The sequence below is a fragment of the Buteo buteo genome, chromosome 17 (assembly GCF_964188355.1).
Source record: "Buteo buteo chromosome 17, bButBut1.hap1.1, whole genome shotgun sequence".
NCBI lineage: Eukaryota > Metazoa > Chordata > Aves > Accipitriformes > Accipitridae > Buteo > Buteo buteo.
Genome location: NC_134187.1, coordinates 28,525,784 through 28,550,222, shown reverse-complemented (window position 1 = coordinate 28,550,222; position 24,439 = coordinate 28,525,784). Strand labels below are relative to the sequence as shown.

General features: G+C 51.5%; 1 protein-coding gene across 1 annotated transcript; it reads right to left on the bottom strand.

Moving 5' to 3' along the window:
* Positions 1-428: 428 nt before the first annotated feature.
* On the bottom strand, positions 429-23,723 carry SLC11A2 (solute carrier family 11 member 2). Its single transcript, XM_075049431.1, is given in 19 exon segments — positions 429-1,774; positions 6,171-6,224; positions 7,808-7,961; positions 8,120-8,193; positions 8,526-8,675; positions 8,901-9,020; positions 9,532-9,618; positions 9,947-10,105; positions 10,540-10,695; positions 11,109-11,176; positions 11,260-11,330; positions 12,015-12,121; positions 13,228-13,347; positions 13,725-13,850; positions 14,592-14,731; positions 16,018-16,092; positions 22,773-22,857; positions 23,555-23,631; positions 23,634-23,723. Coding segments are annotated over 19 exon segments (1,956 nt in total). The 5' UTR covers positions 23,689-23,723; the 3' UTR covers positions 429-1,696.
* Positions 23,724-24,439: the final 716 nt, after the last annotated feature.

The window sequence follows — 24,439 nt, the reverse complement described above, 5'->3', positions numbered from 1 at the left end:
GGACATCCCCAGGGGGTCCCTCCTGGGGGAGGAGGGGATGGGCACCCCGACCCCCCCAAAACGGTGGTGCCCTGGAAGTGGGGCAGCGGTCGGTCACAATGTGAATCAAACCCTGGCTTAGTTAAGCCCGGCTTAGTCTCCAGCTGGGGCACCCTCGTTAAGGGATGCTAATGGAATGAAAGTTTTCCTTTAATCTCAAAGTGAATTCCCCCAAAGCAGCCACCAAAAATAAATCCCGTGGATGGAATTTCCCCGAAATCCGGGACCAGATCCCGGCATCTCCGAGCATCCGCGGGGTATTTAGCACTTACCCGCAGCGTCTATCGGGTATTTACTTACCTTAAACACAGCAGCTATGCTACCGAGTGCCAACAGTGCAATTTGAGCACAGAAAAATTGGGAAAATAATGAATTCCTCCAGGAAAAGGGAGCGGGAACATCAGTTTATTTCTAAAACGGGCTGAAAGCTGAACAGAAAAGGTTAAATCAAATCTTTTCCCGGAAAAGTCTGGCCCCTCTGTCGCATTCTTCACGAGCTGCAGCGTAGTTGGTGCCAAGTACATAGAAACAAAAAGGCTTAATTGGGAAAAGGTTTAATTAAACCAGAAGATTTAATTAAAGGAAAGGCAAGATACGACATCTAAACCCACCCTCCATCTGGAGCTCAAAACAAATCAACCAAAATAAGAAGGAGAGGAGGAGGATGAGGAGGAGGAGGAGTGGGGGAGAGATAAGAAGCGCGTCGCTGGTGGAGCCTGCTGACCTTAAACTCAGCTTGAGGATCGGTTTTGGGCTCTGGTAGCACCCGAAACTTCTTGAAATGCCAGGAAAACAGCTCCGTCCTGCATGTGCAAACCCTTTCCGGCTTTTACTGGGCAAAAGGCTGGTGCGGGACGGAGCCTGGCCAGTAAATTCAGCTTTTTAATTGAAATTCTGATACTAGCAGCTTCGCTGCTGCCTGCGCAGAGGGAGGAACCGGCTCTGGGCTGGGAAAAACGCCGGTGGGAAGGAGAAGCAGCCGCCGTCTCGGAGCGGGAGATCTTCACGTGGAGGAGGTTGGATACAGCCAGGTTTTCTGGCAAAACCGTCTGTAATTCCCTGGCGGATGCGGAGAGGGATGGGGGGATTGCCCTGGTGGTCACAAAACCCAGGTTTCTCGGTGGCGTCTCACCGTGGTTTCTCTCATTCCCCCTAATCTGAGCGCAGCCCCTCGATAAAAACACTTGTAATGAAATGCTGCCCCTGCTTGGTTTTCCAAGCCTGGACTTTTCCCAAATTAAGGAAAAAAAAAAAAGGATTAGCGTCACACCAGATCTACCAACCAGACAGGAGAAATTTGAATCAAAATCAGGAAGATGTCAATGAATCCTTTCCCAGATCAGCTATCTGGGGGAAAAAAAAAAGGGGGGAATAACTGTTGAGGTACCTAAAAGGCCCCAAGATCAGCAACGTTGTGGTTCAGAGCTGGGATCTCCTCCCGTGGCCAATGTGAGGCGCCGGCTCTGCCATTCTTCTCGCCGCTGACGGGACGGTCCGATCCCGTTGTCCTCCCCAGAAGAAATTCCGGGCTCCGCTCACAACCCCCAACCATGTGCCTGGTTCTGTGCTAAGCTCGAGTGACAGAGGAGACTTTTCTGCGGCACAAGAAGGGTTTCCGTTAAAACCGGTTCTATCCTTTCGACCGTGGCAGCTGGAATCATCTGGTGACGAGCGTGTCCGCGTCGACATTGTTGAGGAGGAAGAGTTCAGGGCGAGCGGCGAATCCCAAGTGGCGCTGGAAGAGGCGAAGGACAAGAGTTAGAGCTGGAAAAAGCTTGAGTTGGGCAGGGTTTAACGAAGCCTGGGTTGAGCAGGGTTTAACAAAGCCCAAGTTGAGCTCCCCGACCCCGGCTTGCTCACCGGCACTTTTCCACCCGCAGAATCCAAAGTTTTGGGGTTTCCCAGCTTCTAGCCGCAGGTTGTCCAGCCAAAGCAGCGTCAAAGCAACTTTTGCACGTGACAGTAAAATAAACCAGTATTTGGGCTCTTCTGAAATTTGCTGAGGGGGTTAACAGTGCTTGTTAATTGCAGGCGCTTAATTAATCTGCAGGAGCATCGCGGGCATCACCGAGGCCGCCTGCAGCTGATTGCGAAGGGAAGGTGCCGCCGCGCTTGGACAAAGCCGAGGCGGCCGTTTTGCTGCCACGCCATGCTGACTGTCGCTTACGGCATCGGCTTGTGCCATGCCTTTGTTAATTAGGGGTTATTAAGCAGACAGAACATGACGTGGTGCAAATATTACTTCTCTTTATTGGTAAATTGATCCACTGTAAGGGATCTACCCATGGTGATGCTCTAGAAGAGCTGTTCTCTTCTGCAGAGCATCCCCTCCGTTAGTTTAAATTAATTCCGTTCTCGATTTGAATTAAATTATGGGTGCAGATGAGCCTTAAGTAGCATTAGCTGATTCCCCACGTTGGTTAATGAAAAGAACATGTTGTGGGGTGGTTGTCTGCCTCGTCCCAGAGGCGAATGTGACCAGAGAACTTCCCTTGGCCGCTGTAAATCAAGGCAGCGGGTGCAAGGGTTTAACAGAGCGAGACTTACCAGATAGAAACAAACCCCAAAGGACTTTCCTTCTCCCCGAGCATCCCGGCAGGCTTACAAATTCATAAAATAAGAATAAAATACCCCAAGAGAGAGACACAAGGCACTTGCAGCACCCGGCTCCTTCCCAGGGGAGTGGGAAGCTCGCCGGGGTGGGAAGGGAAGAGCGCAGCTCTCGGGGCAACACCGATTTCCAGCCTCTGGATCAGGAGCCGGTGATGGAGGTGGGAGGGGGGGATGCAGCGAGGCGGCAACTTCTGCCACTACCAGCACCTTCCCGGCAGATTTTTAGACCACGAGAGACAATTGGCTCGTCCCTCTGACCTCCCGTGTTACGAACCCCCCAGGTTAGGCTAGCTTATCTCTGTTTTAAATAAACAGGTCTGTACCTACACTCGGGCTTAGCTGCAGCTGAAGGAAAGGCTCTGGTGAGTATAAAAACCAGTAAGATATTTTTTTTTTCAGCGCAGCTGATAGTTTGGCCAAGGAGCAGACAGGAGGAGTGCACCGCCGGGGGCAGAAAAGCCGATAAAGTAAGAGCAGGGCAGGATGCGTGCGCCGTGTCCTGGATCCCACCAAGGAAATCCCAGCGGGGAAAGAACCGCACAGCTCGTGGCAACCTGATCCTGATCCTTCACTCTCTTGGTGGAGGCCACGGTCACAGCGGACCTGCTGCGTGCTCACAGGGAAGCCAGGAGCAAATACAAGAGAGGCTGGTGGGTCTGGATCCCGCCGGGATGGGGAACGTGCCGGCATGGCACCACACACCCCACCGGGAGCTCGTGCTGCCAGCGTGGTCTGCGGGCATCGGAGCCGTTGGGGTTCTCCTTTATAGCCAGGTATTGCTAGCGATTCAGAGCAACCCCCCCCCCCAAAAAAAAGATCCAAGAAGCCAAGTTGAAAAAGTATCTGTCTTTTAATTGAAAAGGTAGTTTGTACAAACTGCTTCAAAGGCAGATACGGGGGAAAAAAAAACCAAAACCCAAATTAGTTTCATGAGGAGCAGAAGCTGAAAATGAGAACTCGATCCGGTGGCTCCGGTGCAGAGCTACCGTGTTAAAGTTATTATTTTAGCAGAGCAGCCAGGAGAATCTCCACTGACACCTTACAAATCAAAAATCCCAAATACAGGAAAATCAGAGGGATGGATACAGTGGGATTACAGAGCCTGTTGGCTGAGGACGGCTGGCCACAAACACGCCTCCAGTCCAACAACCCCCACCAATTCCCACTTACAACGCACACGCTAGCTTTCTCTTTGTGGAAATAGGTATAAAACCTACAAACATTACAATACAGGGTTTAAATCCTGGAATTTTTGCACTGATAATTTGAAAATTAGAAATATGTTGTGTTTTAATGCTTGCTCAGTTCAAGGAGGGGCAGCAAGCAAAGTTCGGCTGGCTTGGTAAAGGGTAGGAATAATGTAAACGATCCTGCCTGTATTTAAAATGGAGTTTTCATGCTGTGCTTTGAGTTTTGTCACCTGCATCTAAGAAACTTGTCACTGGCATCATGAAATTCCCCAAAAGCTCAGGCGGCGACAGCTAAAACACTACTGAGAGCTCAAAAGGTGAGTGTCCTGTCCCTGACCGTGCCGTTCACCTCCTGCTCGCCGTCAGAAGAGCTCCAGGTGAGCGAGCAGCACGGCGTGCCTGGGGTTTTGTTCATACAAGAAAAGTTAAAACCAAACGAAACCCCAAACCACGCCGCCTGCAGATCGTCTCTCTCCAAGACTTTGAATGCCGCAGGGCTTTTATTTCAGAAAGCAATTCCCTGCTTGGGACTAGAGGGCACACGAGAAACGCCGAGGAAAGCGATGAATATCCTGAGAAAGCCTCCTTAACGATGAGGGATGGAGCCCAAATCGCTAACGACCCCATGCTGGGCAGTCCTGACCAAACTCTACAAAAAGAAACCACTGCCTGGGCAGGGCGAGAGCCACGTTTGCTGCTCCGGTGGGGGAAGGTTGGCAAGTGCCAGCAGCAGTAGGAGCAGAGCCCAGCAGAACCCAAGCCGGCACTGGCAGAGCCCGGTGCTGAGCCCTTGCTGCAGGCGCTGCATCGGCCAGGGCTCGGCTTCGAGTCAGTGGAGGTATCTATGAGCAGAGGTTGGTTGCGACACACCAAACCACCCGCACTCGGTCTTTTGAGATCCACAAAAGCATTTCGGTACCTAAAAACCCTTTGTGGAGCTTTGCCTTGCCCGTGCCAGCCAGCCACAGCCTCCACATGGTCAGGGAAGAGAAACCTCGCTAAATAAACCTCTGGTTTACAGCTCCTGACACCCGATTTTCACAACCAAGATGTCTAAAACCACCCTGCCACGCGGGATGCAACCTCAAAATTCATCGGGGAGAAACGACAGACTGCCTTTCCTAACTGCAGAAGCAAAACGTACCGTTCTCTTTATCATAATTTGCTACATCGGATTTAGGTCTGCCTTCCAGGTGAAGGCGTCTCCTGAGAAGGTAACTGAAACTCATTCAATGCTAACGAGGAGGGCAACAAGAAAGGTTTTGTAGTGAATTTAACACAGGGCCAAGCAGGATGGGCAAATAAAAACCTGAAGTTGTGTTACAGTGATGACCCCCCTGGGGAAGGCTACTGGCATCCTCTGCAATGTGACATTTTGAGCCATAAAACAAGGATTTTTGAGAACTACAAAGAGTGTTTCCATTAATCACATACATAGGGAATAAACTCACAAACCCATAAATAACCATAAACATTACAGCTCGTTTCCTTTGCTGACCACCAAAATCACATGCCAGGCAAGTAAAAAAAAAAAAAAAAAATGACAATACTAATGCTGAGGCTTCTTGTCCTTAATGTCACTCCGCCCTCAGGGAAGCTGTGCATCGCGTTCAGCCCCACTCTGAATTAGACGGATTTTCAAGTGAAAAACAAATCCAGTCAGATTGTGAATGGCAGCCGCAATCTGACCACAGAGGTAGACTCTGGACATAGTGTCTCTGTGTCGCCTAGTGTCAGCAGCAGGACAATCCTTCAAACATCACCCAAAAGGTGCATTTTGAATTTCCTAGCTTATTTTTCTAGATTCTCCCATTCAGTGCAGAAGCAGTAATTACCTGGAGCTTCAGTGTTTCTGCTACATGGATTAAAATGCTAAGGGACAAGGGAGTCTGCCAGTTTTAATGCCAAAAATATAAAGAGGCTGGAGGCAAAGGTTAGCCGGGAAGAGAAGTCAGCCTGCAGCACGGCGTGCTTCCCTCTGCGCTACAAAATGTGTTAGTGTCAGGAAAACAGGCAGCTCCTTGTATTGCACAACCGACATAACACTCCTTCTTACAAGCGTGATTAGAGGTGCTCAGCAAAGAAAACATCCAACTTTTGAGTATTTCAGCAGCAACACATTTCCCAATATGTACATCTGATTGGGTTTTTTGTTTGTTTTTTACACGCATATTCCCTGTGCAAACCGCACATACGTTTGTATATGTTCACACAGTAAACCATAGAAACGCACTGGCTCTGATGGCTACTTGCTGTGTACAGACACTGCGTCTACTTAGTGGAGTGAGAAGGTGACTCTTCTGTGAGCAGTGTCCTGGTGACGCTTACCGTTTTCCCGCAGGCCAGGAAGGAGACTCCCAGAGCGATCAGACACAGCCAGCCCTGCAATTAAAGAAGGTGCCAGTGATCAGAAACACTGTGGAATGTTACAGAGGCTGTGGGCTCTGCTTGTTTAAGCATCATCGTGTGCTTGACAGTAAATAAATCATCATTTGAAGTAACGCAGGGGTGGGTTGGAGGTAAAGAAGTGCTGACGGGCACCACTGATGGATTGGACCACTCGGTGGATAAGGAACTGGCTGGATGGTGGCACTCAGAGATGTGGTCAATGGCTTGATGTCTCGGTGGGGACCGGTGACGAGTAGGCTCTGTACTGGGACCAGTATTATTGAACAGCTTTGCTGGGGGCACAGACACTGGGATCGAGTGCACCCTCAGCAAGTTGGCGGACAACACTGAGCTGAGGTGGGGGTTGATACTCTAAAGGGAAGGGATCTACCCAGAGGGACTGTGATGGGCTGGAGCGGGGAGCTCATGTGAACCTCATGAAGTTCAACAAGACCAAGTGCAAGGTCCTGCAGCCAGGTCCAGGCAACCCCAAACACAGACACAGGCTGGGGGATGAGTGGGATTGAGAGCAGCCCTGTGGAGAAGGACCTGGGGGCATCAAAAACTGAATATGGCTTGGCAACGTGCGCTGGCATCCCAGAAAGCCAGCCATCTCCTGGGCTGCATCACCAGCAGCGTGGCCAGCAGGTCGAGGGAGAGGATTCTGACCCTCTGCTCCGCTCTGGTGAGATTGGAGTACTGAGTTCAGCCCTGGGGCTCCCAACATAAGAAGGACATGGAGCTGTTGGAGCGGGTCCAGAGGAGGGCCACAAAGATGACCAGAGGGCTGGAACACCTCTCCTGTGAGGACAGGCTGAGAGAGTTGGGGTTGTTCAGCCTGGAGAAGAGAAGGCTCCAGGGAGACCTTATAGCAGCCCCCCAGTACCTAATGGGGGCCTACAGGGAAGCTGGAGAGGGACTTTTTACAAGGGCACGTAGCGACAGGACAAGGGGTAATGGCTTTAAACTGAAAGAGGGTAGATTTAGATTAGATATAAGGAAGAAATGTTTTACGATGAGGGTGGTGAGGCACTGGAACAGGTCGCCCAGAGAGGTTGTGGCTGCCCCATCCCTGGAAGCGTTCAAGGCCAGGTTGGATGGGGCTTGGAGCAACCTGGTCTGGTGGAAGGTGTCCCTGCCCATGGCAGGGGGGTTGGAACTGGATGATCTTTAAAGTCCCTTCCAACCCAAACCATTCTAGGATTCTCTGATCATTCTATGATTTTACACCTCTGGCAATATACAGACACGTACAGAGGAACTGTGCTTTATTCCAAAGTCTCTGCCAACCTTTCACCTGCTGTGACATTAAATCGAGGCCTTTTTGGGAACTGCAAACAGATGAATTGCTAAAGACATGGTTGAAAAAGCAGGGTAAAGGCCATGTGGGTTAGTAGGCGCAGCACAGAACAGATTCCCAAGCAAATCTGGCCACGAAAGCCTCAACTTCCCCATCTGTTCTGACCCTGTGGCCGACTTTAATGCCTGTAAAATGTGATGATATTAATATAATGGTGAGAAAATAAATCTATCGGCTTATCCTTCCTACAGGGAGTCTCAGCTTGAACCAGACTTACCAAATACATCACAAAGGACAGGTAGATCACGCTGAGAATCGCAGCCCCGATGTACAAAGCCACGTGGTTCAGGGACATGACGTAGGCCACCACAAAGTACATGTTAATGCTGCAGATCAGGAGGATCAGAATGCCACCAGCGATCTTCCAGAACCTGCAAGCAAAATCAGAGCAAAACGGGGTGAGGCAGAGGGGCCGCTTTTGCGTTTGGAGGAGATGCTCTAGGCCACGAGGCGAGGAGAGAAATGAAATGTGTGCCTGAGGCGAGCAACACGCCACCTCCTGCTTGGAGGCAATTCCTTTCATACTTACAGTCCATTGGCAAAATCGTTCATGACACTGGGCAGGCTGGTGAATGTCAGGATGGGGATCAAAGCAAACGGAAGCTGGAATAAGCAAGAAAATACAGAAGAATAAAGAGTGGAAATTGTTCTGATTATCTCAGCATGGACAAACATCCAAGCCTTGCTCATAGCTGACAGCATTTCCCCAAAGCTATTGTAAAGTGAGTCAAAGGGACTTCCCCTGGCTGGAAGAAGGAAGTAATTTCAGACCCTGACTGATCCTCTCCACCTCCCCACAGCAGATCGACATCTCCTGACAGTAACTCGCTCTGCTCAGCTGCTCCTGCAAACCCTTAGGCACCAGAAGCTGAAATATTTAGTGCTAGATGTTTTTCTCTGAGACCTGACCCCCCAAACCAGGCACTGCTGCTCACCTGGAGGCTCATAAGAACATTTAAGAAGTCGTTCATGCCAGTCAGGTGCTCGACGTCCTGAAAGATGGCGACGAAGAGGGTGGGGGTGATGGCAATAGAGCGGGTCAGCAGCACCCGGGCAAAACGGGACCACCGCAGGTTCAGGAAGCCCTGCAGAAAAAAACAGAGCAGCTGCTGGGTGAAAACAGTAAGGAGACTTCAAGTGCAGCAAGAAGAGGGGGGCTCAGGGCAGGATTAAAAGCTGATTTGGTTGAAAGGCACATCAGGGAGTTTTTACGGAGCTTCCAACAAGAGCTGTGTGTCCAAGGAAGGGGAATCATCAATATGAGCTTTAAAGGCTCGGGAGTAGAGAGAATGGGGATGCAGGCTAATTACCTCCATGACGAACTGCCCAGAGTACGTCCCCGTCATTGTTGAGCTCTGGCCGGCAGCGAGGATCCCAATTGCCCAGATATAGAGAGCAGCAGGGCCGAAGTAACAGCCCAGAACGACACCCTGGAACAGAGATTTGCAGCCTCACGTCAGTTCAGTCTCACATCTGAGAGTGGTAACAAGAAAGAGCAGACGAATTCCCTTGTGACCAGATTAATCATGGGCGTGGAGTTGAAAGAGAAGGAATAATCCATTTGTAGAAGCAGGAAAAGCGTTCCCCATGTTGGCAGTGGACAAGGCAATACCTCACAGGCTGCAGTTTTAACAAAGCAGATTCAGGATGGATGCAAGGAAAAACTTTGTCATGGCCAAGCTAATAAAAGAGGGGAACAGATAGCCGAGGAGTTTCTGGGGTCAGGTTAGGTGCAGCACAATTAGCAAAGGGATAGATAATTTTGCTTGGCCGAAGGGCTGGGCTGAAGGATCCCCAAGGGTCTCCTCCAGCTCTGTTTCGGCGATTCTTTTACAGGTCCCGGCCTTCAACACTCCCTGTTTACCCAAAAGAAGCAGCCACTACCAGACAAGGACACTAGGCTGCTGGAGATGAGGCCATCCCACCCTGTGGGTCACTCACCCCTTTGTAGATATCTACTTCCAGCGTCTCGTTGTTGTTTGGGAAGAGCGAGGAGTGCGGGCTGCTGGCGTTCATGCAGACGCCGTTCTGCAACGACAGAAAGGGGCAGAAGGTTGGGTTCACTCAGCGAGAGAGAAGCGAGGATGAGAGGAAAAGGCTGCATGTGGGGAGCAGTGGGTGCTGGAGGTCCCAAGGTGCTGGGTGCCTCTTCATGCAGGTTTAAACAGAAATAATCAGCACCCCTGTTCTCCCCCCCCGCCACCCCTTTACACACAGAATATATGGGCTCTGCTCGATAAGCACTGATAAGGCTCAGACCTGCCCCTCTGCCCACACAGTCCCCATTACTGCTCCAACAGCCCCATGGTTCGGTGTCAGCCAGTCCGCGAGGAGCCAAGTCCCAGCCCCAACTCACCACATCTGCGTTCGTCTTTTCAAAGAAAGCCTCAGCGAAGACGGTCACAACAAAAATGTTAATGATGAAGGAGACAAAGAGAGCGATGCAGGACTCGATGAAGAAATACTTATTAGCTTCTCGTACTTCCCTCTTGTTTGCACGGTTCACTTGCCGGGACTGAAAAGGGGATGGTGACAACAGCAGGCTTGAGAAACAGGAATTCACTATTATATTACTTGTATCTGTAATTATACCGTATTAGACAGTGAGACATGGGTCACTGGCTGCGAAGAGAACATGCCGGAGGGAAGAAAAAGCAAACCCCAACATTTGCAGAACAAGCAATGGCTGGTTTTGCCAGCGTGGCAGTGCTAGCCACGAGACGCAGACTTCTGGTCCCACATCCACACGTAAAGGACACATGTGCCAAAGCTCTTGCAGCTTTCCCTGTTCCAGGAGCCCAACCAGCCTCCTTCAGGGCATTTGCTGTGTCCCCACCAAAGTAAATGCTTAAAGCAGACTCCCCGAGGCTGTGACTCCTCAAGCGTCCCAGGCCTCCCAACGTGCCATCCCCGTATGTGCTTTCTACATTAATCAGCACAGCCGCTTACCTTGACCAAGGCAGAGTGCAAATACATGTTGTGCGGCATGATAACAGCACCCACGATTCCCACGGCTTGCTCTAGCTGGGTCGTGCCGCAGTTCTGGCAGTACGGGATGAACAGCCCCTTTAGCAGCTTCTCCTGGCTGGGCTTTACTGTGATATACTGGGCACAGAGACAAAAGAAATAGGGGTATTTGTAGCGTGACACGTGTTGCACAGCTGCCTAGGCTGCCCACTTGAAGATACTTGAAAGCAAAAATGTGGCTGCTTTGGTAAAAAACCAAAACCACAACGTGGCAAACGTCTGCTGTTTAATAAAACTGGGGATGCTGCGCTGAACAGCATGTGCTGGTCTCCACATCGGAGAGGCAGCGTTCAATACAGCCTGCTCTGCATGCCAGGGTATGAGCCAGATGATGGTCACATCGAAAACAGAGCCAACTTCAAATGTCCTTCATTTTAAGTGTCTGCCCCTGTGTTTTGGTGCTGTTTGGGCACAGGAGCAGTGGTGGTGGGGAGAGGGAATGTGTCACCAAACAGCGTCGATGGAAACACAGAGAGAGATGGTGAATATACCTCATATCCAAACGTTAGAGCCATGATGGTAATCAGAAACCCAAAGAACGCTTCCAGTTTTCGCAAGCCTGTGAGAAGAGAAAGGGCCATCAGCAAATTGAGAAAAGCTGAATCTCAGTTTTAGTTTCTAGAATTCAGGAGGAGAAATTACCATATTTGTCCAGGAAGAGAAACACGAACGTGTCAGCAATGGTGATGAGCACGCCACCCCACAGCGGGATCCTGCGAGAGATGGGCACGAGCAGACATCAGCTTACAAAACACTTTGACCTCATCTGCCAGCCACAACAATACTTCAGAGTCCAAAATCTCTTTTTGTTTAGGGCACTTGTTTGGGGATGGAACCACATTGTCCAAGGGTTTGTTTGCAGTCTGACAAGACATTTGGCTGCACGGGGCAAGGGACTGTAGGTTTGTTTTCTGCACAAATAGCTCAGATAAGAGCTCTCTCCCTGAATCTCAAGACCGAATCCCATGTCCACACTAAGAATGACAGGAGTGAGCAAGACTTTTAATAGCTACTTGGTACGAAATTGTGGCTTCCTGTTACATTTGCACTTCCAACCTTCCTGGCTGAAGAGGACATCTTTCTGGCAGTGCTTTATTAGGAATATAAAATCTGCCAGGAAAGCTGCAGCCCAATTTTGGTGCGTTTCAGTTATAGCTAAAATAAAAGCCAGAACCTGCAGTTCTCCTTATAGCCGAAAAAAAGAAACGGGCACCAAAGGCTGAGTCATCCAAGAGAGCTAGCTCAGCTAGCTCAGATGAATCACCCTCTACAAAGAACTTATTTTGGAATATTTATAGGAAATAAATTTGTCTTTTTTGGCACACACAGTGTCACTTTCCTAATCCTAGAGGGGAGCACTCATTTCCTGCTGCCCTCTGATGACAAACCCAACTTACTTCCCCACAGACAGGAGGTTAATAGCAATCGCTGAGCCAATGACTTCTTGCATATCGGATCCAATGATAGCGAGTTCAACCATCAGCCACAGGATAATCCGAGGCACCTAGAGGTAAAGAAATACCCAACGCCATTAAAAAGAAGGAAAATATCTTCTCCCTTGAATTTCCTAGATGAGCACGGGGTTGTGGTAATCACGCATTCAGGGACGGTCTCCTTTCCCTGGCCATGGTGTGGAAAACATGTTTACAGTTGCCGCTCTATGGCTGGTCCAGAGCAGAAATCCAGGTTACCTGTGGCAATCCCTGGAGGAGGTTCCCGGGTAACTTACATAATCTAAATTACTCGCCTCAATACATTTTGCTCATTGCAAGAGTGAAACTGGATGTTTCTGTCTACGGAGGCGCTGGAAATGAGCATCAGAAGATATTTCACATGGTCAGACCAATGACAAAGTCTCAGGTGTTGTATGAGAAACATCAGACTGCACAGAGTTGGGGACATCACCGAATTCCCCACAGCCCTTTCCCAAAGGACAGCTTCACTCATCTTCAGCTGAATGAGATGCAGAGCCCTTTCTTACACAAGCCATGATGATTTCTCAAGCAGGGAAATGTAACAGCCATGGAATGGTCTTGCTCTGAAGGGCCATTTCTCTCCTCATGATTCCTTGAGCTTAAGTGGCAAGTATTTCAGCTTTGTGAGGCAGCAGTCCAAACAGAAAAGCTGAAATCCTGGATTTTATTCCTGACTCTGTCTGCAATTCACTGGCAAATGCCAGGACATTCACCCCACCTCCCTCCTTGTGCTTTCCTTTTCCCAAGATGATGAGAACACCGACGGGACCTGAAGCATCCCTCATCTGCTCTCCTAACAGCCCAGGTTCTCAGCGAGCCCTTTGTTCATGCTCCACTAGGGCTACAATTAAAATCTTCCTCTAAATCTGCCTTTCTTCCAACTGTGAGCCAAACCAGAACAAATCAACTTAATCCCCCAGCTTCTTGGACAGTAAAGCAAGACACGATGATGGAAATATATTTTGGCAACTGGAACACTTTCTCCTGAGGAGGATTTGGCACTTAACGGGTAGCAGTGACACTTCACGAGTCCCATGAGACCTGCTGGCCCCAGCTGAGAGGAACACACTGATCCAGGCCCACGGGACTATCCGAAGAGCCTCTCCGTACCACCGAGGACCAGGAAGTCACCCACCTTCTGGTACTGCCGGTTGCACACTTCGGCGAGGTGCAGCCCCGTCACCACCCCCAGCCTCGCGGCCAGCCGCTGCAGGAGCAGTCCGATGATTGTTGCCAGCATCAGGACCCACAGCAGCTGAGGGAGACACGAAGGCAGGAGTGGGTGCGCTGGGGCAGCCAGAAAGGACGGCCGCAAACAAGGTCCTGGGTCCCCTAGGATGGCTGTGCCCCACGTGCACCTTTAGGAATCACAGGCCTTTTAAAATACACATTATTAATGACATTTGGAGGCTGTTCTACGTGCCTGGAGCTGGCACGGGAAGGATCCAAATGCATATAAAGCCAGGAGTCACTGCCGAAGAGGGTGTATGAGAGCCTCACTCTCCCCTTCTTCTCTGGAGTTTTTTCAGCTCAGGAGCAACAACAGCACTATCAGTACTCCTGCCCTCAAATGCGGATGGGTACACCGGTTGCACAACTTACAGCGCTTAATCTGTAGGTTTCTGCACTGACCTTAAATCCTGCGACAGCCCCAGACTGTAAATCCGACTCAATGTTGCCCGGATCCAGGTAGGCAATGCTCATCAGAAAGCCCGGCCCCGTGAAAGCCCAGAGCTTGCGGAAACTGAAGCACGAGTGCTATTAAGAGGAGAGAGGATCGAGATATCAGAAGTCAGCCCTGCAGCGGAGCCATCTCCTAACACAGGAGATGCATCGTCCCCACAAACCATCCCAGCTATCAGGCATACAAAATGGTAAGAGACAGCCAGGGTTTGATTTTCATTTCCTCGCTGCCACAACAGAAAGCAGCGCTGGTAAGTTGAGCCCATTCTTCAATCCCATCCTAAACTCTCCAGCAATCTCTGGTCCTCATCTAAAGAGTTTAGGACCAGACTCTGGGACAACCAAGGACACACTCTTGGGTGGGAGATGAATCCTCCTGTGCCTGCAGTGGAAAATGCTGCCTCATTGCTTAATCAAATGCAAAGAGGGCACCTATACCCCTCTGCAAAGGGGACAATGCTGTTACAAAGGCGAAGCATTCTTGCTGCCTTTCCTTGATAAGGGAACAAAGAACTGAGTTCCCCTCCCCTGGGACTACAAACAAGACATTGCTCTGCTCTTTAGCAGGTCTTGCTGCTCCAAGCTTTGCAGCAGACAAATCCTGAGTGATGAATCAATAACTCCCCAGCAAGCACAGGAGATTCTGTACCCTCTTCTCTCCCAGATCTCCATCCCGCAGCCCGGCTACCCTTCCCAGTCTAGGCAAGAAGGGGAACCAGCACCCAGGGGAGCGACTCACTCAGGTACCAAGCACTCGCAAATTTTTCCAATTGGATTTTCCTGTCAGCGAGTGGAGAAGCGCCCAGCTGCACTCACCGTTTCATCTTCGGGAATCAGGATCTTGTTGTCAAAGTAGGTGGTAAAAGGCTCCTCTGAGGAGGTGTCCGGCGGCTGCAGCGGGTTCCTGCTGCTGGAAATCGTGCTAACGACCTCCCCGTGCTCCCCAGAGGCATCCTCTGCAGGGGTGAAAGGGAAGCAGAAAAGGAAGGAAGAGTGAGTGAGGGTCCCTGGAAACACAGAAAAACTTGGCAGGGGTCTGGCAGGACCCACAGGCAGAGCAAAATGAGCATCTCCGCCCTCACAGTTAATGCTAATTAGGTTATTAAGAAATAAATGAAAATAACATATACTGCTGTAAACCCACTCTAGGAGACCACACTGCTCAAACTCTCCCTCTCCCACATGGTGAGAGAAGACTGGCTAGCTGGCAGTTTATTTATTCAGATTAATTTAAAAAAAGCCGTCACGGGGCACTGTGTGATGTAATGGCAGCCCCACAGTATTACTATAATGATTAACTGGGAGTGAACAAGCCAGATCCAAAAGAAAACCGTGGCTATTTTTGTACCATTACAGAGAGCATTTCCCCAAACTCTCATGGCTGAACAGACCGTCTGTGAGGAGTTTAGTCCTGGAAGGACCCTGCTGTCCTGCGGAATCCTGTTCCTATCCAGGCAACACACAATGCAGCACTTGTTTGGAAGCAACTGACAGTCAGGAGGCTGCCTGACAATTTTTCCTTCTCCTAAAGCATGAGAGGCAGGCAGGAGAGCCAGCCCTGATGAATTTTTTCTAAATTTAACTTGTGAGGAAGATGTGCAGGGTTACTCCAGCAACGAATAAGCACATTCCCACAGATAATGTGTTAAAGACTTGTAATACCACCCGATTCCTCCCCTACCCACCTTCAGCAAAAAGTCCCTTCTCCCAAATCGAGCCAATACTCACTCTTGCTCTCCCTACGTGGCATTTTGCTCTAAGAGCTGAAGAGCAGCATGTGTCCCGAGCACCCAGCCTTTGTAAGAGGAGGACTAAAAACAAGCCCAGCTCTTCTACCAAGTTTCCTATTGCATCATCAGAGTAAACTGAAGTTGATTGCTCCTCCTTTTTCCCTGCCTCCCAAATACCTCGCAGGGCTGCCTGCTCTGCCAGCAGACCGGTTTACATAATGGATTTAGAGCTACCTGTGAGTGTGCGTGCAGGAGAGAGATGGGTCTGCACAAGACAGGCTTGTTCATCTTGTTAAGCAAGGCTGAGTGAGCCCTGGGAACTGTAAATCTCCCGCTGGGCTCGTCTCAAAAGCCTGATGGTTTGTGTCCACTATGATAATCAAGCGTACTGGGCAGTACATGGTAAAGGGGCACACCAAATCCTTGGGGTGGTTTTTGCAGAACAAAGGAATTAATTAAATGGAAGGTGGATGCATGAGAGCAAATCTGCTGTGCCACAAGGCGAGCCTTACCGTAGGATGCTTTCCTGTCTGTGTCAGAGTTCCCCATGGTGGAATCCTTCCAGTGGTTTAGATTGGCCACGTTGGCTGCAAAGGAGAGGGGGGAAAAAACCTGTCAAGAAGGAGAATAAAAACCTACAAGAGAGCCAACTGATCCAACAGCTCCTGGCAGGGACAGATTTACTTCCCTAGCCCTTTTCTAGCTTTGAAGAACCTGGCAGGGCCAGGAGGGGAGTGTTTTGCCCGGGACCTCCTTGGAAACTCCTGTTGCAACAACATGAAGAAAGGGTGAGTGGACCAAGCAGGCAAACCAATGCGACAGAAGTATTTGCAAGCTGTCAGGCTTAGGACAGTGCCTGTTGTGAAACTCCAGCTAAGGAAACAAGAGTGGAATTTCCTTTATGTGTAGAAATTACATACCATCCCTCCCCTTCCAGGCACAACTATTACATCTATGCCGCACCCTTTACAGGGCATCTGAAGTTTCTTTTAAGGGCACAATGTAACTCTTTCATCATGGTGTATTTTTAAACCTAACCCACACAGAAAGGAACCAGGATCTGGTACAGGACTTTGGATGAAGCTTGTGTCCTCCAGGCTTTAAAACGTCAACCCCACCAAACCCCTCAAGGACAAGTCAAAGTACCAACAGTATGTACGTTTGGTATGTAAAGCACTTAATCTCCATCAAAGTCCGTTGTATATTAACGGGAGGTTTCCTTATAACAAGGCAATATTGGTTCAGTGAAGACATAAAAGGAAAACATTAGCCAGGAGTTCATTTTAAGTGATTTGAACCAATTTTAGGTTTTCAAATATTAATTTCCCAGTTCCATAACCAGCTCCAAAGGTGGTTTGTAACCAGGTCAGGCATGTGAAAATAATCCAGAGAAGGTTACATCACATAGGGCTGGAGCAATAGCGTTTCTTGTAGGCAGGGCTACAATTGTTATTTATCTAACTGAATGTACTTAAGATTTTAAAGTGCTGAGTCTAGGGCAGCTGGATGAATAAAGCACGCTCCAGGAGCCCTGAACTCTGCATAACTCGCCGCTCATGCCCGCCAACGGACCTGCCAAGGCGCAGTGCCTGGGGGAAGGAGTTTGCTTATTCCACTACTTTGCAAATAATCTTGAGTGTTTGCTCTGGATGAGCACATAGGAGAATTCATCTGTGCTGGTGCGGAGCAAGGCACGGAGGTTTCACTAAACCGTAAGATTTCTCATCCCACTTTTTTTGCTGCTCTCCCATGGCTGCACACCAGCCAGCTCTGCCTCTCCAGCAGCACAGTAACCCAGTGCTTAAGTGAGTGGCTTTTCCAGCCTCATCAGCAGAAAGCAGCTCCGGTCCAAGAGGTGTTCACCTGGGGACGGGAGGGCTGGTGAGGACGCGGGACTGCCCTGTCATGGCTCCTTGAGCACGACTTGGAAAGAAGTGGGACGCCAGATGCCACCACCGAGAGCTGTGACACCGCGGTCTTAAACACATCAGGGTCCCGGACAGCCCCTGCCCCTTCCAGGTTTTAACTGCCACCAAATCGCTACCAGCTGTGGGGAGAAACGGTGAGTAAATACCTTCTGCCTCCTTGACCCCCGGAGAGGACAAGTGCCGTCTCTCCAGCCCCCACAGCGACAGTGCCTCTGCCTGAGACTTCTCCCTCCACCAGCTCCCACTTGGATGGGGACAACCTCAAGGCTGAAGCAAAGCTTTTATCTGTCACACACACAATTTTCTTTCTTTACAGGCTCCTTTTTAAAGCACTAAGCCTAAGGGCTTTCATTAAAAAAGCGCTCAAGTTTAGCAATAAGCCATCTTTTCCCCAAAATCTAATTCCTTCAGGAGGAACAGCGCTTACCGTGGCAGCAAGTCCCACGAAACACTCACTTCATTAATAAAGGCAGAGAGGAAGAAGATCACATGGCAAACATTCGTTACAGTGGGAGACTGACCTAAATATCTCCTTGCAAAACACATCCCAGGTTGGGCGGGAGCAAAATTGGTTCCCCTATCTCTGCCGGCAGCTGCCAAGCTCGTGACAGGCTCATTCACGACCCGACGCAGGGAACGCTTTCCCACACGTGCTGGGTTGGAAGCGCTGCCTGCAGATCCTTCTCCCCCAGAGCTCCAATAAAAGGAGCCACTGGCTCTAGCCACATGCGAGTATTTTGCATGCTTCCAGCCTAGCTGGGAACCAGAGAGCTGTCAAGAGAAAGATGGTGAAAATGCATCCGAGGGATGTTTTTTGCCTGCTCTGTCTCCATGCCTGGGTGCTTTTCTAAAAGAACAGCTCTAGTGACACCCTGCCACTGCTCTCAAAGTGGATGAAATTAGAGGATAAAGAAATTGCAGGATAAAAATGATTGGGAGTTATCGCTCCTTCTACCCGTAACCTCTGTGAACATCTTCAAGCAATTCCTCAACACCAGGCGTGGGCTTGCCAGGCCACGTTCTACCTCCTGGAGGTAAAACATTCACTGTAACCATTGCTGGGTTTGACTTTATACACCATATTCACACTCAGGCAAGGCAGCTGCCTTCCCAGGAGGAATATTCCTTGGAATAAGGCGAAAAACCAAGAGCAGAATATCATGAGGTTGCTCTAATCAAAAAAGAAAAGACAGTAGTGCTGCTGTCTAGACCTTCAATACCCGCGGAGCAAACAACAGATCATTCTTCCACGCGCACCCTCCCTTTTCACTGATGAAACAACAAACCTTGGTCCAACAGGTCTTTTCTTCTTGACAGCCAGAAAGGCAGCAATGCTGACAAGGGGAAAGCCAAAGAGCCACCGGCTGCCTGCTCATCCTCAACATGGAGACATGGGGGTTTGTTAAACAAGGAGCGCTGTCTTGTCTCATGCTGGGAGCAGTTCCTGTGATTGAGATTTCTGCATCTGATGTCGGGCTTTGAACTTGGCTGGTTCTGGTGAGGCACGCCACGATCATTAACTCTTTTAAAGTGGTTTTGGGACTGATGTTTCGTTAGTGCAGCATGCTCACGCACAGGCACCTCTGTGGGCTGGCCACACTGGGCAGCCCTTTATACGGTCACACCGAAAACCTGACCCCATTCCTTCCAGCTCATGTTATACAAGTCGCACAGGGGCAGCCCTGAGCACAACACACCTCTCAAAACCAGAGCAGACAACCTGGTTAACCACTTGCAGTGCCAACAGGGGTAACTCCTTGCCCACACAACCAGGTCACCCCCTTGCCTGCTTTCCAGACGCCCATGCCGCTCTGCCGGCACCGGCACCACCGGGTGCCGGCCCTGGAAAACCTTTTCCTCCGCATGGACCTGGAGGAGTGTCACCCCAGGCCAGCAGCACCATGGGTTTGTCCCCACAGGATTCCTCCTCATTCTCTTGCCCACGTTCCTGCCGATGACCAGATATGATAAAAGCAGGCTGTGACATTGGCTTCGCTCCCACCGCTGAGGTCCCTGCTCAGCTGTGCTGAGGCAGGTTACCTGGCTGACTCTTAAATGTGTCAGACGAGCTTGTTCCCTGCTAATTGTTCACCCCATACCATGCACTTTAGCTGGGAGATTGCCTGGATGCAGAAGGGCACCGAGTCAAGGCGTGGTGGGATAAGCCTGCCCTGCTCACCCAAGTGTACTCTCCTAGAAAGGCATAGCGCGATGTATTTATTTCTATGGAAGGAGAAAAACAGCTGGGAAACAACCTGGAAGCGAGGAGCAGCTCTCCTCCCCAGCCTGCTCGATCCTAAGGCTCCTGGATTTAGGAGACAGCCCCTGCAGCTCCTCCCCATCATTCTCATCTCCTTTTCCCAATTGTGGAAAGGGGCGGGGGCTGACATGCACCTGAGACTTCAAGTATTTTCACAACAGGTAATAAATCAAACTGATTGAAAAGCTCTATTCTAGCAGCAGCCATGAGGCTTGGGGATTAAAAATGCCCTCAAAAAACATAACGCCGCACCCGAGATGGTGGAAATTTTGGTTAAGAAGTGCTGTAAAAAGTGGGAAAAAAGAGATGAGCAGTGTGGCTGAGCTGTGGGACCACTGCACAGGGTGGGGTGGCAGGGCTGGGGGTTGTCATATCGCCCCAGATGCTCCAAGCCTTGTCCTACATGGAACATGGAGCCGTTACCTCATCACTGATCACAGCATCCCGCTCTCCCAACAAACTTCTGTGCTCAAGAGCTTGTTTGACGGTTCCCCCTGCCCATGTAATGAGCTGTGCTCACTGCAGGAGAGATCATATCCCTCCTCCGAGGAAACCTCCGCCTTGCAGTCATGCGAGGACTTTGGTCAGGGACTGCACCTCCGGAGGGTGAGGCTGAAACCGGGTATGCAAAGCCCTGCCAGGGACACACTGACCTTCGCCGAGCTCGGCCCGGAATCAGACAGCCGGCAGAACCGCACCGGGAGCCATCGTCACCGGCCGCCCTTGTCTTCCCCACCGCAATAACCCCAGGCAGGTGCCGGAGTCTGGACCCCGGGGATGCTCGACTGTGGCTCTGCAGCAATAACAGGATGCAAAATACATGTCCTGGATCACTCAGCCCATGCAGGCAGAGCTCCACGGGGTGGCTGCCGAGCGAGCCAAAGCTTTAAAAGCCATCCTCTCGTTGCACCCCCAAGCCCCACAACGAAGTTCATATATAAACAATGTCGAGTCCTTGGACGCACGAGGGACAAACCTGGGGTGACCCGGTACAGTTTCATCCCAAATCCCGAAGGGAAGGCACTGCACCGGAGGATTAACGTCAGACCCAGCCCGCGGGGAGGAAAGCAGAGGATGAGGCTCGGGGGGATCCAAACGTGGGCCGGCCAAGCTGCCAGTGCACGCCAGCAATCAGCGGTTTCGCTAGGGTGAGCAGCGTCTGTCCCCAGAGAGACCCCCAGCGCCAGGGGACACCCCAAGGTCACCAAGCACCTGGGGAGCCTGGGCTCACGGGGGTCCCTGAGCCTCAGCAGTGGTGGGGGGGCAGTGCCTGGGGTGCTGGGGTCCGGCGGGTCCATGGCACCCCCTTGTAAAACTGACCCGCGGATACTGCAGCACACCCAGGGGATCCTCTGGGGATCACCCGAGGGAGGATTTCCCCCCCCCGCACATGCAAGGGACCCCCAAGAGATCAACTGAGGGGAGATCCCACCCAGCATACCCTGGGATCTGTCAGAGATCACTCAAGGGGGAGGACCCCCCCCAGCACACCCAGGGGGGCCCCCAGTGATCACCTGAGGGAGAATTTCCACCCCCCAAGCACATACAAGGGACCCCCCAGGGATCTCCCGAGAGGAGGCTCTCCCCCTGCTGCCAGCACACCCAGGCAGGATCCCCCCACCATTCCCCGGTCCCCAGGGTAACCCCCCCCCCGGCAGCCCCCATCACTCACCGCCTCAGCCACCCCCAGCCGCTCCTGCTGCCATCGCTTCATGCCACAGCCACGGCCCCACCGCCAGCTCGGCCCCGCTTGGCTCGGCTCAGCTTGCCTTCTCTTGGCTTAGCTTAGCCCGCCCTGTGACGTGGATCGGTGCGACCGGGGACAGTGTGGGGGGGACCGAGCCCCGGTACAGGCCCCGGTGTGGGGGACACACAGACCGACCGCAGCATTCCCCTCCTGGACCCCCGCACAGGCCGGGCCCTGCACCTGCTCCGAGTTTTTTTTCCGACAGCAGCTTATTCCACCCCAAAAACGCCGATTCGTCAAGGAGCCAGCAAGCTCCGCCTGGACCTCGCTGACCTCGGCAGCGCTTTTCATGCCAAACCCCCAAATTTCTAGATTTTTGGCTGCTGGCAAACGGCCGCAGACACAGTCACGTGTTCATTATTTCCGAATGCAGCTGTATCTCACAAAGAATACTCTGTATTTGGGGGGAGAAGAGTCTTGATTTGTCTTTTGTTTGGTTTTCTGCCTTTTTTTCCAGAGAGAAATGCTGCTCTTTCACAGAATTCCTCTACTCTGCACACTCCCTTGAAAAGTTGGGATAATTTTTTTTTTAAGCAACGCCTTCTCCAGAACTAAAACAACAGATTTAATTGGTGAGACACACCAGAAACCTGCCAGCCCGGGAAGCAGCGTGTGGCAGGAGCAGTATGGCATCGCTGCCAGCGGCACATGAGCACTCTCTGTTCTTATCTCCACCATCCTGACCTTTTAATTTCTTGGTGGATCAGCAAGTGTGCTCCTTTGGAACTATGGCCTGACCGTGAACAGACAGGAGAGTGTGCAGGGATCCAGGCTAACGGAGCAGGACACCCCGACCTGCATGGGAGAAGCCACTCATTAAAAATCAGAGCCCTTTGCCGAGCACAGCTGCCGGCAGCGGGGAAAGCAGCTCCTTGCTTTCCCCAAACGCGGAGGTTTTGCAACCCACATTCCTTATTGTTTAAACACCAAAAAGCATCACGGCACGTTGCTGAAACGACCGAATCCTGGAAAAATCAGAGGAGAAATCTGAGAGGTGGGAGAGACTGCCATTGTGGATTTGACCTTACCTCTGACCTGACAGCGTGGGCATTGGAGAGGGAAATTAAAATTAAACCACAACACCGCTCCCGCATGGGAACGCGAGCACAGCACCCGCACCCTGCCGGCATGCTGCCTGGCCTCGCCAAAAGCACCTACAGGTGTGAGAAAACTCGCAGGAGGTGGTTTGCCAACAGCTTTTGGCCTGAAGCTGGAAAATTTACATTATTGCCCAAATGCCGGGGTATTTTGGGATGACGGTGATGCCTCCCATCAGCAAGACCACCCCACAGGGACAGCGAGCTCGCCAAGATTGGCGTTTGTGGTACTCACCCAGTTCGCAGCTGGGGGAGCTCTGCTTGAGGGTGTATTTCTTGGGCATGGCGTTCCCGCTTCTCTCTCTCTCTCTCGGCGGTTTCTGGGAGCAGACAGCCCCGTCAACGTTCCTCTCTCTATATAAGGTGTCCCCACCCTTCTCCGCTGGCTCCCCTCCCTCTCTCCTCCGCCCGCAGCACCCACACTGATCTGGTGGTGCAGAGTTCTCCGAGGGGAGCTCAGGAGACAATTCAAAGTCTCCTGAAAATGACCGCATCTGCTTCAACCTTATCACCTCTTAAATAACTATAAAAACCGCTGAGTTAAAGGGGCTTAATAGGACAGCCAAACACTTTGATGTGGAACCTCATCCCCATGGTGAGCGGCAGCATCGGGCTCAGGGGGAAAGGTGGGTTACGTGCTGTCTGGGGCACACTATCAACCTAGAAGGCTCAATTAAAAGGCCATTTGGTCGAGCATCAGACGTGCTCCGGCAATTAGCACATGAGCTGGCCTGGACTCTGCTCCACTGGAGCTATTTGACAGATCAGAGCCCAAACTGGCACTTATGGGGCACTTGCCAGCCGCCGGTACGTGCAGCTCTGATAAGACGCGATCCTTTCCTGGCTTGGATCAATACAATGTATTATCAGCGATCCCCGCTGGTCCAAAACCTGCCGAGGCCAAGTGATAACCCTGGGTTTGTCGGGTTTTTTTTTTCCCTTCTTTTTTCTGCAAAAGGGCCCCCGGTGCCTTTTTCTGATAAGTAACAGCTGAATGTGCAATACTTGAAGACTCACCAGGCAGGAGGGCAAAGACACGGGCGTGCGTGACCGGTACCATGCACTCCCGCTTCCTGGGGCTGCTGGAGGGGACCAGGGGGGCTCGGGGGTCCGGCCAGAGTGAGGAGAGGGGGCTCGACTGGCAAAAGCATCCCCAAGGATTCACAGAAGATGGAGGAGCTGCCAGAGACCTAGAAAGAGGCAACGTAGTGCCTAGTTTTAGCAGTGCCTTCGGGGAATGGCGTTGGTAGATCTTAGGGGCAGGGGTAGAAGCAGCAGTTGTTTCCCAAAAGGCCTCTGACATGGTTTCTTATGGTTCTGAGAACGAAGAAAACAACCGTGACCCATATCAAACTACCCAAGGGCAGCTGCAGAACTGGTTCGGTCACTAAGCACACAGGTTGTCTGCGGGAGGGATAGACACACAGAAGCGTCCTGCACAGCTCCGGTGTCTTGACCTGGCTGCAGGCCAGGGAAGCCGAGGCAGAACAGGGGAAGGCACCTGGGGCAGGGACTGTGGGGCTCTCGGGGGGACCCACAGGCCCTCTGCTGCCACACTATCCCTCGCTGGGGACCTGCAGAGGGGATTTGGCTTCCCCTCCCACGTCTGGGGCAGGGCAGCAGCAGCTGAAGGAGAATTACAGCCCCGCCACGGGCAGGGGCTCTCCTCGAGGGGCCCGGGAAAGGGTTTAACCCCCGGCTCTGGTGCCAACCACCGGCTGTGGCAGGTAAAAGGGGACAGGGGACCCAGCTCACCTCGCCTGCATTCACCAGCTACCCTAACGTGTAACCACCAAGCGCCGCTGGGAAGCCAAAGGCCCGGGAAGGGGACGGGCAACCCAGGACAAGGCCGCGGCCCGCCCAGGCTCCCCCGGCGCCGCCCCGCGGGCCTTAAAACAGCGC